Consider the following 11,229-nt stretch of genomic DNA (forward strand, 5'->3'; position numbering starts at 1 on the left):
AAAAAAAAAAAAAAAAAAAAAAGATAAATTTTGACGTGCGCGGTGAGAATATGACGAAGGAGGATTATCGGGCGCATCACAAAAAACACCTTGTCCGTTGCGTTGTTGTTCTTAAGGGAGTTGTGAAAATTCTTCAAACGGATGATAAAGAAATTGGCCGTGTAGAATTTGTTATATTCCTGAATCGGTACTACGACGTTGATGTAGAATATTTTCCGCAGACCATGTGCACGGTAGACGCCATTTCTGGTTTTGCGAGGAAGGCTTGTCAACCATCGCCGCGGTGGAGCATCGATAGATCTCCGTAAGACGATCGAGTCAAAGTATTTGCAAGTAACTCACAGTTATTATAAGCGTTGTTTGCGTACTCGAAGGACACGTCCGGAGTCAGAAACAAGCGAAATTCACGACGCCTCGGCTTTTTCGGCCGTGGCGCGCGAAAAACCACGAAAAAAACAACGAATTTGCTCGTACCTGGTTAGTGCGCTCAAAACGCAGCTCGGTCACGTGACCGCGGACCCCCCTCCCTAACTTGGCAGCACCGCCTCTATACTTTATCGGGCTCCATAGGGCTAGCCAATTTATACTAGAAGTCTCAGGTTTATAAACAAAATAGTAATAAATTTTCTAGATATTCGTAACAAATATGAATTAAAAGCTCATTTTCACTTACATTTTCCCACATTTCATAATCATTATATTATTTTTTGAATTAACTATTTATTAAATTATTTCCTTTAGATCAATGGTCATGTTAGTCATGGCAAAAAAAATAATTTTTAGACATAAAGTTTAATTAAGCAAATTCAGTTAAATATGTTTACTTTTTCTATTTATTAGTTTTGTTAATTAAGTATTTTCATTAAATAAATTTAATAATAATGAATTCCAAATATTGTAATAAATTATATAAAATTATAATTTTTGATAATATTTTTACTTTTTAGTAATAAAATATTTTTTTATTACCTTAGTAAAAATGAGAGGAAATAGTAATAAATAGTAGAGACATCTAGTAACTCAAAGATTTAAACAGATGTATATCATCAATTTGTGTCACAAAGAGATGTAATCAGTTTTAAATATAAAGAGATTTTCAAAATAAATTTAGATATTCAATTACCGATATTATAATGGATTCATATATAATGCAGGTAATATGTTAGAAAATTGAATATTATGTAATATGTTTTAATTAAGAAAAACTTTGATTTTGAGGTTATATTTATATTAGGTGAGGCGTATGTGGTTAAATCAGGATGGTGATACTTTAGCGGTAAATAATATAGATCTACTTCTAAGTGATAATTTACATGAAAATATAATGTTTAATTTGTATATAAATTTTTTTATTGAAGGATCTACTATCTTTACGACACAATCATGTTTCAATTTCACAAATTGGATCTGAAACTGCAATAACAAAAACAATGGAACATTTATCTGCCCCTCTTGATGATTTAGTGCTTTATCATTTAAAGTAATTTAATTAAATTATAACATTTTTATTACAATTATTTCAGATATTATTTATTCAAATATTGTTTTTATGCTTTTAGAACTATAGCAGCAATGAACAAAGATGATCCATTGTCTATGTATAATTACCAAAGTTCTTCAGTTCAATCTTTAACAAAAATTCTTCAAATGCAAAAAGAAGAAAATTGGATGTTACCTGTTATGAATGTAATGTGCCTAGAATTAAGATTATTAGCAGTTTGTGCTGAAAGTACAAAAACCAATAAGAATATGAAACCTGGAGAAATTTTAGAAAAATGTGCAGATTGTCTGATGGGTTGTTTTCGAGTGTGTGCTTGTGACAATCGTAGTTCTGAAGATGATACTAAAAGATGGGGAATGTTGGCATTAGTTAATCAATTGTTAAAAATTTATTTTAGAATTAATAAATTACATCTATGTAGACCTCTAATAAGAGCAATAGAATCATCACCATATAAAGCACATTTTGCATTAGCACAACAAATTACTTATAAGTTCTTTGTGGGTCGTAAAGCAATGTTTGATAGTGATTATAAAGCTGGTAACTTAAAATTTCATACTTATTATGATAATCTTCATATTTTAAATATTTTGTAATTAATTATACTATTTTCTAGCTGATGAATATCTTACTTATGCCTTTGAACATTGCCATAAACAATCTTCTAAAAACAAACGATTAATTTTAACTTACCTTGTGCCAGTGAAAATGTTATTAGGATACATGCCTAAACATAGCTTGTTGCAAAAATATAACTTAATGGAATTTGGGGAATTGATGGAAGCTGTTAAGAAAGGAGATCTACGCAATCTTGAAAAAGTGATGGAAAAACATGAATTATTTTTTATTGGAGCAGGAATATATTTAATTGTGGAGAAATTGAAAATAATAGCATATAGAAATTTATTTAAAAAAGTGTACTTAGTATTAAATATACATCAAATTCCTATTCAAGATTTACTTTCAGCTCTAGAAATGCATGGAATTGATGATGTAGATATGGATGAAGTAGAATGCATTGTTGCAAATTTAATATATGAAGGAAAAATTAAAGGTTACATATCTCATCAACATAAAAAGTTAGTTATTTCTAAGCAAAACCCTTTTCCACGACTTTCAACTGTACCATAATTATTCTTAAATAATATGTAATTTTTTAAATAAACAAATTAAAATTTCATAAAATTGTTCTTTTTTATTTGATGTTGTATATTTTGTTAATTTCTTTATAATTAATAATTAGTAAGTAATTATATATGTACATATATAAATGTATATCTTATATATATATATATAAGATTTTTTATCATAATTCTTTGTTATTTTCTAAGATAACAAAACTTTTAAATGTATAAAAATACTTTTGCATATATATTTATTTAAAAATAGAAAGTTTATAATATAGATTTTCAATTTGAATTACGAGTTTGACCTATGCGCATGAAGTCTAGTTTACATGGTTATCGTTTAATGAAAAGAAGGTGGAATATGAGGGTATAAGACTGCAATCGAGCGCTACAATCGGTAGAAGTGATTCGTATTGTTGATAAATTTCATTTATTTAGTTTGTCTAGGTAGTTTGACAAAAAAAAAATATAACCACCGTTTTGTGTTCTGTTAGTGTATTTGACAATAAAAATTCTTCCACAAAATGTCAAGCAAAATAGTTAATATGACATACTATCGATTCATAGCCTGATTGGTTAAACCAGTGTTCAATGCAAGTATGGCCGCCCTGCCATCACCCACGCAGGTATATTATAATTTTTATAATTTTATCAGCTTATAATATTTGATATGTTAGATATATTATTAATCAGATTATTTTTTCAAATTTATTTTCTTTTCGCACAAGAATAATATCATTTTTCACCATGCACATGTTTAATACAGCCATACTTGTACTGTCGATTACTTAAACTTCTTTGACAGTACAAATAATTCTTCGATAAATTCACAATAAATACATACTTTTTTTAACGATCTTTTGATAAACTTTTTAATTTGAATTGTTGTAATTAGTACATCAAAAAATATATTAACTCAAAATTTTTATTCATACACTACAGTTATAATATATCATACATTTCCGGCAATGAAGCTTATTATAATCAGGTATACATTTATGTACCTCGATATATGTCTCTAAATCCAAATAGTTTCAAGTTAATTTTCATAATATGTTATAAAAATAACAAATTAAATTATATGTGAAGGTGGATCCAAATGGATGTGGACGAATTGGAGCGATGGAAGCTGCTAGATTTCTTAAGAAATCTCAGCTGAGTGATGATACACTAAGTAAGATATGGGACATGGCAGATCCACAATCACGTGGATCATTAGATAAATCTGGTCTCTTTGTTGCTCTTAAACTTTGTGCATTGGCTCAAGCAGGAAGAGATCCTAGTATGTCAAATTTAAATATAGAATTGCCACCTCCAAAAATGGTAAGCTATTACATTATTTAACGTATGATTATTTTATTTATTGCTGTTATTTATTCTAGGGTGAGATTCCTGTAATAACTCAAAAAAATGTAGTAAATGCTTTACCAGTAATAACATCTGTTAGTAATGGAGATTGGTCTATTAAACCTTCAGAAAGAGCTAAATATGATCAACTTTTTGATAGTTTACAACCTTCAAATGGATATATACCTGGAAATAAAGTAAAAAATGTTCTTATGGATAGTAAGCTTCCTTTGGATACACTTGTAAAGATTTGGGATCTTGCAGATATGGACAAAGATGGTATGCTGGATAGACATGAATTTGTTATTGTAAGTAATTAACTATATAACATCTACATTAATAATTAGAATAAATTAATTTATTGATATAATTCAGTGTGTTATTTATTTAATATAGGCAGTACATCTAGTATGTAAAGCTTTAGAAAAATATGCTATTCCAAGTGTACTTCCACCCGAGTTGATGCCACCAGGAAAAAGGAAAGATTCTATAGCACCAGTTTCAAAATCTCCAGTACCATTGGGTGTAATAACAACAGTTCCACCACCTATTCCACCTTTACCTAATGTACCTTCAGTGCAGAGTATGGCTGGTTTAGATACAGCAAAGGTATTTCAATTATAATAAAATTGTAAAATAACAATTTCAAATTTAATGCAAAAATATATGATATAGACGAATGTACAGTGGGTAGTTTCATCTGAAGATCAAATAGCAGCAGACAAACTGTTTTTGCAAGCTGATCTAGATATGGATGGATATGTCTCAGGTATTGAAATCAAAGATGTCTTCCTTCAACATGGACTTCCACAGTCTGTGTTAGCTCGTATATGGTACATATATATTTTAATTATTGTTTACTAATTATAAGTAAAAAATAGAGAAAACTTTTTACTTATCTATACTTTTTTATTTTCCAGGAGTCTTTGTGATATATGTCAAAGTGGAAAGTTAAATAAGGAGCAATTTGCTTTAGCCATGTGGTTTGTTAAGCAAAAGCTTAGGGGTGTTGAGCCACCTGCAACTTTGAGTCCTGATATGGTACCACCTTCTATGCGAAAACCAACTGAGGCTGTTGTGGTAAATATTTTATTATATTAAAAGAATTTTTATTTGAAACATCATATATTGTTTTATTTTAAATATGCAATATACAATCCAGTTACTTTATTATAAAATTTTTACGATTTTGAAATGTTTTCCAAAATACAATAATGAATACAATAATTATTAAGATTCCACTAATCATAATTACAGTATAATTTGTTTGTAGTTCTATTTCCCCAGTTATATTTAATTTTATTACCCCAACAATCTCATTTCTTTGCCAACAACTGTGAACCAAGTAATTAAAATCTTAGCATTAAATTATAATATTAATATTAAAATATATTAAAAACAAAATTACTTAATACAATTTTAAATAATTAGGTAACTGTTTACCTATAGATATTTTTATCTTCAAATTTCAATGATTTGAAAATTATATACATTTGTGAATTAATATAAATTCTTCCTTGAGATTGGTTTTTAATGATAGATGGATTTATGTCCTTATTATCCATTTTCCAATTAATTGGTGTATTTGTATTTAAGTTTCTGAAAAATTTGAAGAAATGCAAACATACTTCCTTTACTTTTAATATATTATTTTACCCGGGGCACATAAGTATAGCTTTTTTATTATATCTTTGATACATTGTAACACGTATAACTGTTGGTAATGGAACAGGCATTCCTTGAACCATGGAATATACACCAGCACTGTTATTTGCACTTTCAATTAGATTTTCTTTCTTATCACGTACTTCAAATATTATATTTTTTGAACATTTTACCTATAAAAAAATTATTTAAATTTAATTTTTTACATTAAATATTAAATATTAAATATCACATGAAATATTTATATTTATATTATATTTAGTAGTACCTTGCAATAGCGTACCATAATTTCTGTTGTTCTATTTTTAATAACAGGAATACTCAAAATTTCTTTTGGTAAATATTTACTTTTACAAGGTATTTTATTTCTAAATACATGTAAAATTATTTTAATTTTATCACTTACGCTTTCATCGATAGCGTGATTTTGAATTGTAGTTTCTATTGTTCTATTTTGTTTATTTTCTGTAACTAAATGTTGCACGTTAATAATATTTTGAATTTTAATATAGTAATAGACAATATAGGTAAAGGTATACTTTGTTGTTTATGATCTTCTAATTGTCTTTTTTGTATTACATTTTTTTTAATTAAGTTGTTATGTGATGAGAGTACACAGTATCCATATCGTACTTTTTTACCAACTACATTACATTTAGAACATGAAGACCATTTGGTCCATATTGTATAAATATTTAAATTATATTCTGATATAATCTTTTGTGGCATTGCATGAGGCATATTGGGCACTATTGCAGGATGTACAGTTTTTACTCCTTCAAGATTAGAATCAATGGAAATATAATAATGTATTGATAATGTATCTCCAAATTTACACCAGTATTGACCAGCTTGTTCAGACTATAAAGATTTATATATTACTATGATAAAAAAAAAATCTTAATTAGTAAATTATACCTTAATGTTATACATCATTAATGTTCTATCCTCTGATGATATGAACATATTGTCTGAGACATCTATAAGTTTGTTTGTTTCATTATTAACAGTGTTACTGAAATACCATTCTATATCATTAATAGTATACATTTCTATTGGAGAAATACATATTTGACATTTTAATCTGGAATTCGTATTTTAATCATTTTACTATTATAAAATAAATAATAAAAATATCTTTTCTGTCATACGTGATTAGTGTTCCTCTTAAGGCTTCCAAAGCTATTGGATACATTATTTTTTCCAATCTCGTTTCGTTATATGTTTCTGTTAAACATTTATAATATTCTTGCCATAACTCTTTGTATATTTTTCTAAGTATTTTGTTTGTTTTTGGATATTCAAATTCATTAATGTCAAGAAGAAGTTCACTCCCTTTGTATAAATAAAAGTTCATTAAATAAAATTAACTAAATTTACTGATTGGATCTACAGGATCAATTGTAAATATAATACAGAAATTAAACAAAGAAAAAGATATTTTAAAAATAAAAATTATTACCTTGTTGCTTATTCAATGTTTGATTTATTTTTTTTCGAAATTCATTATATTTCTTCCATAAATTTATTCCTATTGTAAAACTAAAAATTACATTCAGGAAATAATAAAAGAATAAGACTAATCTTAGCCGCATTGCAATATTTTTTTTTGTGACATATTGTGTGAAGTTGTAACATACGATTTTCAATTTTTTATTTATTTAAAATTTGCTCTTATAGTTTGTAGACAGAAAGTATTATATCAGAAGATTGCAAACATAATTTAAATATGACTTCATTGTATAAAAGAGAAGATAATTTGGATATAGCAAACTGTATAAAAATAGTGCCTCTCTTAATAAATTATGAATCACCTATAATTACTCTAAAAAGAAAAAAGGCAATTAACTTTATATTTGCGAAACAGTTACAAATAGAAGCAAAAAAAGCAAAGTTAAAATCTCTATATGGTACAGATGATCCCGAAAAAATCAAGCTAAAAACTCGTCGCGAATATATGGAAGAATTCATAATGAACACTTTGAAGGACAGTACCTTTATTCCCATAAACTAATTTGATATTAGTTAAATATATACTGTATATTACAAAATTTTTAAAATGGTTTTCTTAATGAATAATATCCAGAAAAATGTTTTATTATTTTACATTTTAATAGAAAAATGTGTTAGAGAAACTTACTGATTTGGTAATTTTAGATAATTCGTGTAATATTTCATTTGTTATAAAGAATCAATAAAAAGTATGTTAAATAAATCATATAGAAGAATCATTTAGAATTATTTAAAATATTAAAATTTCTTTATATACATCATATAGAATATGGTTATATAAATGCAAATATTATACATATTTTCAAATTACAGATAATATTTTAAACTAATTTAATTGATTTAACAAACATTTTTGTATTTTTATCATTCATATTTTTACTGTTGTTATGCATATGAATCATTGTTTTATTCCTTCTTTCTTTGTAATAAAGTGTATTTTGATTTTCAGGAAAACAATAATGTATCTGGTTATTCAAATCCAGAATTGGACATGATAAGTAATGACATAGCAGAACTTGTTAGAGAGCGACAAAATATGGAACAAGACATAGCGCAAAAAGAAGCTGATATTAAGATAAAGAATGGTGAAATTAAAAGTCTACAAAGTGAACTAGATACACTTGCTGCTACATTAAAACAATTGGAGAATCAGAAAGGTGAAGCACAGAAACGATTGAATGATTTAAAAGCTCAGGTAAATAAAATTTTAATTTAGTATACATAGGTGATTTGCTTGTTGAATGTTCAGCTTTGCTTCCATATAAAATTAGAAATGTGTATTTGTGAAATGTACATAATGCTTTTATTAAGATGTGTAAATAATTAAATGTATTACAATTTTTAAAACTTATTATTTAAAGTTGAGGTTTAATAATATAATTTAATACTACATAGTTTGTTATTACAAATTATTTTTTAATAAGTATTGTATAAAGTATATAATCGATAATTGAATAATTCAAATGAAATACAAAGAAATGTTACAGTTCTTTCTTATATTTGGTATTGTTATAGTAACTGTGATATTTCATCATATAGTCATTATATTTGACAAACAATATTTAAAATTATTTTTATGTATTGTACTTTATATTATGTAATAATTATTTTTTATACATATTTATTTATCAATTTAGAATTTTTTATGTAATTATAATTTGTATTTTATAATAAGTAAATATTTATTTGTTGGATTTATTTATTTTATTTTATGATTTGTTTAGATCCTTCATTATGATTTAGTTTTATTATGTTTGGCTTGTAGAAGGCAGAAGTAGATAAAGATTTGAGTGAGATCGAGCAGAAGATTCGCGAGGAACAAAAAAAGGTATATAAAAAATTATCTACTTTTAATAAAGGGCAGGTACAGTTCTGATACATAAATTTTATTTCTCACTTACATGAAATATCAATTACAACTCTTCAATATTTATAGTATCTTATATTAGTTAAGATACGATAAAATTATGATAGTTTTTTATAATAATAACAATGAGCTTAAGAAAGTTTAAGATAAAATCATTTCATAATTTCACTTTGTGATTATATACAAAAAAATAATATACAAATTATATGTAGATAAGCATGTGTATCAAATATAAATATTTAAGTTAATAATACATTGTATGTGTGATATATATATAATGAAAACACACGCGCACGCGCAAACACACATACACATACATGGTGTCAGGTTTAAATAGAATTAGTTAAGTAACTCAAAAAATATGTAATATAGAGAAAAATGTTTCAGGCATATGATATCAAAAGTGGCATAACTGTGACATGTTCTGTGAAGGTCATAATTAAATTTTTAAATGGGAATTGGTTAATGCTGGTAGTATTTCAAACTTAAAGCTTTATTTGTTAAAAAGAACTGAAAGAAGAGATGCAAGTAAATAGTGTATTGAAAACGTTTCAGCGCTAACTCTAAGAATATTTAATAAAATATATAGATTTGTATTAAAAAATGTAATCATGATGTTCACCAGACTTTTCAAGATGAACTAAATACCAGCACGATTTTTATTCCCTTTAATAATCTGGAATTTTGTCTGAAACATTTTTTTAATATATGCCACATATTATTTTAGAAAAAGCTTTATTTGTTTCTATTATATTTGCATAATTAATGCTAAAGCTTTGTTGCATTGCATGGTAAACTATTGTAGTCTAGATTGCCATAAAAATTATATTTGCTTAGAGCTTTCTATGTAAGGCTTAAGACTAGTAAAACTTTTAAAATTACTTTATAATTTTGAGAAAGTATTTTATATTTTACTCATTAATCTAAATTTATGTGTCAAATTTAATTTTACTTAAGGTTAATAAAAGCAAAATCATGTAAACTAATTTTGAGTTTTAAACTATTATGATTAAATATAACATTCTCTTTGTATTTTCTATAAAAAGTGATATAGAAATATGTAATTAATATATTTATTAGTGAAATAAAATTTTTCTAAGTTATGCATATAGTTACAAATAGTCATAAGTTTAACACGAGTGCGCGTACACACATACAAACAAACAAATAAAAAGATACAAATATACTTAACTTAAGCTTAAATATAAGTTGTAACAAATGAACTGCTACACATCATATCTTTTTATTATTAATAATAGGTTGATAAGTTACGTCAACAAGCAGAAGAGCAAGAATCGGTATTACGTACTCAAGAAGAAGAATTAAATTTTAAACGACAAGAATTGGAGGGTTTGCGACAAGAAGAGCAGCAATTAGAACAACAACAAAATAAAAGCAGGGACCAATTAAATGAACTTACTAAAAATTTACAAGATACTCAGTTACAAATTTGTCAAGCAAAAGCAAAGATCACTCACTTACAGGAACAACAACGACAAATGACTGATGCAATTGCTTTATATGATTCTGCACTTGCAGCAGGAGATGCCACTCTTGTACCTGATACTAGTCTGCAGTATAATCCTGAAATTGAAAACTTAGAGTATGTATCTACTATATAAACTTTTAAATTGTATAAACTATAGTAATATTTTATTATTCGTATGTAAAAATCTATAGATATGAAAAGACAAATGAGGATGATAAGATTCAAAACAAGAAAAATGTTTCATTCTCTAATGCAAATGGAACAACATTAGATGGATTTGAACAAGATCCTTTTGCAGAAGCATTTAATGCTTCAACACCAGATCCATTTGGAAGTGCATTTTCATCCCCAAGTACTACTGTAAGATTTATCAGTTTAAATAATCAACCATGTTATTTATGTAATACTTAATTGTATGATATATATATGTATGTGTGATTACAGGGAGGTTTTACATCTGACCCATTTAGTGTATTTGATGATAACAATATTATAAAACAAGATCCATTTGATCCATTTGGAGATGGAAAAAGAACCGATACTAAAACTACTACTACAACAGCGGTAAGTTGTTAAAAAAACAAATTTGATAAAAAATGTAACTTTTATTTCATTTCTTTATTAATTTTTTTTTTTTGTAGACGACAAAAGATCCCTTTGGAGATGATCCATTTGCAAACCTTCATGCACCACCTCGCCCAGAAAGTCCTAGTCCCGCTCT

General features: G+C 26.3%; 3 protein-coding genes across 9 annotated transcripts in view; 2 read left to right on the top strand and 1 right to left on the bottom strand.

Annotated features, from left to right (window-relative positions):
• lig (ubiquitin-associated protein-like lingerer) overlaps window positions 1-551 on the bottom strand; it is an 8,526-nt gene extending 7,975 nt beyond the window's left edge. For 5 of the 7 annotated variants that reach the window (XM_017909684.1, XM_017909686.1, XM_017909687.1 and 2 more), the window contains exon 1: window positions 475-551. The gene's annotated coding sequence lies outside the window, so the exon portion shown is untranslated. Of the gene's footprint in view, window positions 1-342 lie in introns of all 7 variants that reach the window. The other 2 variants (XM_017909682.1, XM_017909681.1) reach the window with 1 other exon arrangement.
• Window positions 552-1,051: 500 nt separating this feature from the next.
• PCID2 (PCI domain-containing protein 2) lies at window positions 1,052-2,632 on the top strand. Its single transcript, XM_017909688.1, has 5 exons — window positions 1,052-1,154; window positions 1,235-1,276; window positions 1,359-1,480; window positions 1,560-2,041; window positions 2,118-2,632. Exons 1-5 carry the CDS (start codon window positions 1,134-1,136, stop codon window positions 2,630-2,632), a joined length of 1,182 nt encoding a protein of 393 aa, XP_017765177.1. The 5' UTR covers window positions 1,052-1,133.
• Window positions 2,633-3,227: 595 nt separating this feature from the next.
• Window positions 3,228-11,229, top strand: part of Eps-15 (Epidermal growth factor receptor pathway substrate 15) — a 10,467-nt gene continuing 2,465 nt past the window's right edge. Inside the window, exons 1-12 of the mRNA XM_017909636.1 lie at window positions 3,228-3,254; window positions 3,718-3,951; window positions 4,011-4,283; window positions 4,372-4,584; window positions 4,651-4,808; window positions 4,896-5,055; window positions 8,102-8,347; window positions 8,918-8,980; window positions 10,279-10,622; window positions 10,700-10,868; window positions 10,953-11,072; window positions 11,150-11,229. Of these exons, the coding sequence (XP_017765125.1) occupies window positions 3,228-3,254; window positions 3,718-3,951; window positions 4,011-4,283; window positions 4,372-4,584; window positions 4,651-4,808; window positions 4,896-5,055; window positions 8,102-8,347; window positions 8,918-8,980; window positions 10,279-10,622; window positions 10,700-10,868; window positions 10,953-11,072; window positions 11,150-11,229 (2,087 nt within the window). The remainder of the gene's footprint in view (window positions 3,255-3,717; window positions 3,952-4,010; window positions 4,284-4,371; window positions 4,585-4,650; window positions 4,809-4,895; window positions 5,056-8,101; window positions 8,348-8,917; window positions 8,981-10,278; window positions 10,623-10,699; window positions 10,869-10,952; window positions 11,073-11,149) is intronic.

Source organism: Eufriesea mexicana, unplaced genomic scaffold (genome assembly GCF_001483705.2).
Source record: "Eufriesea mexicana isolate 0111107269 unplaced genomic scaffold, ASM148370v2 scaffold20249, whole genome shotgun sequence".
Lineage (NCBI taxonomy): Eukaryota > Metazoa > Arthropoda > Insecta > Hymenoptera > Apidae > Eufriesea > Eufriesea mexicana.

Excerpts from the sequence above, each read along its gene's own strand:
- PCID2 (XM_017909688.1), top strand. The coding sequence starts at position 1,134 with ATGGATTCATATATAATGCAG. Across the intron at positions 1,155-1,234 it reads TGGATTCATATATAATGCAG|GTGAGGCGTATGTGGTTAAA; the intron begins GTAATATGTTAG and ends TATTTATATTAG. Across the intron at positions 2,042-2,117 it reads TGATAGTGATTATAAAGCTG|CTGATGAATATCTTACTTAT; the intron begins GTAACTTAAAAT and ends ACTATTTTCTAG.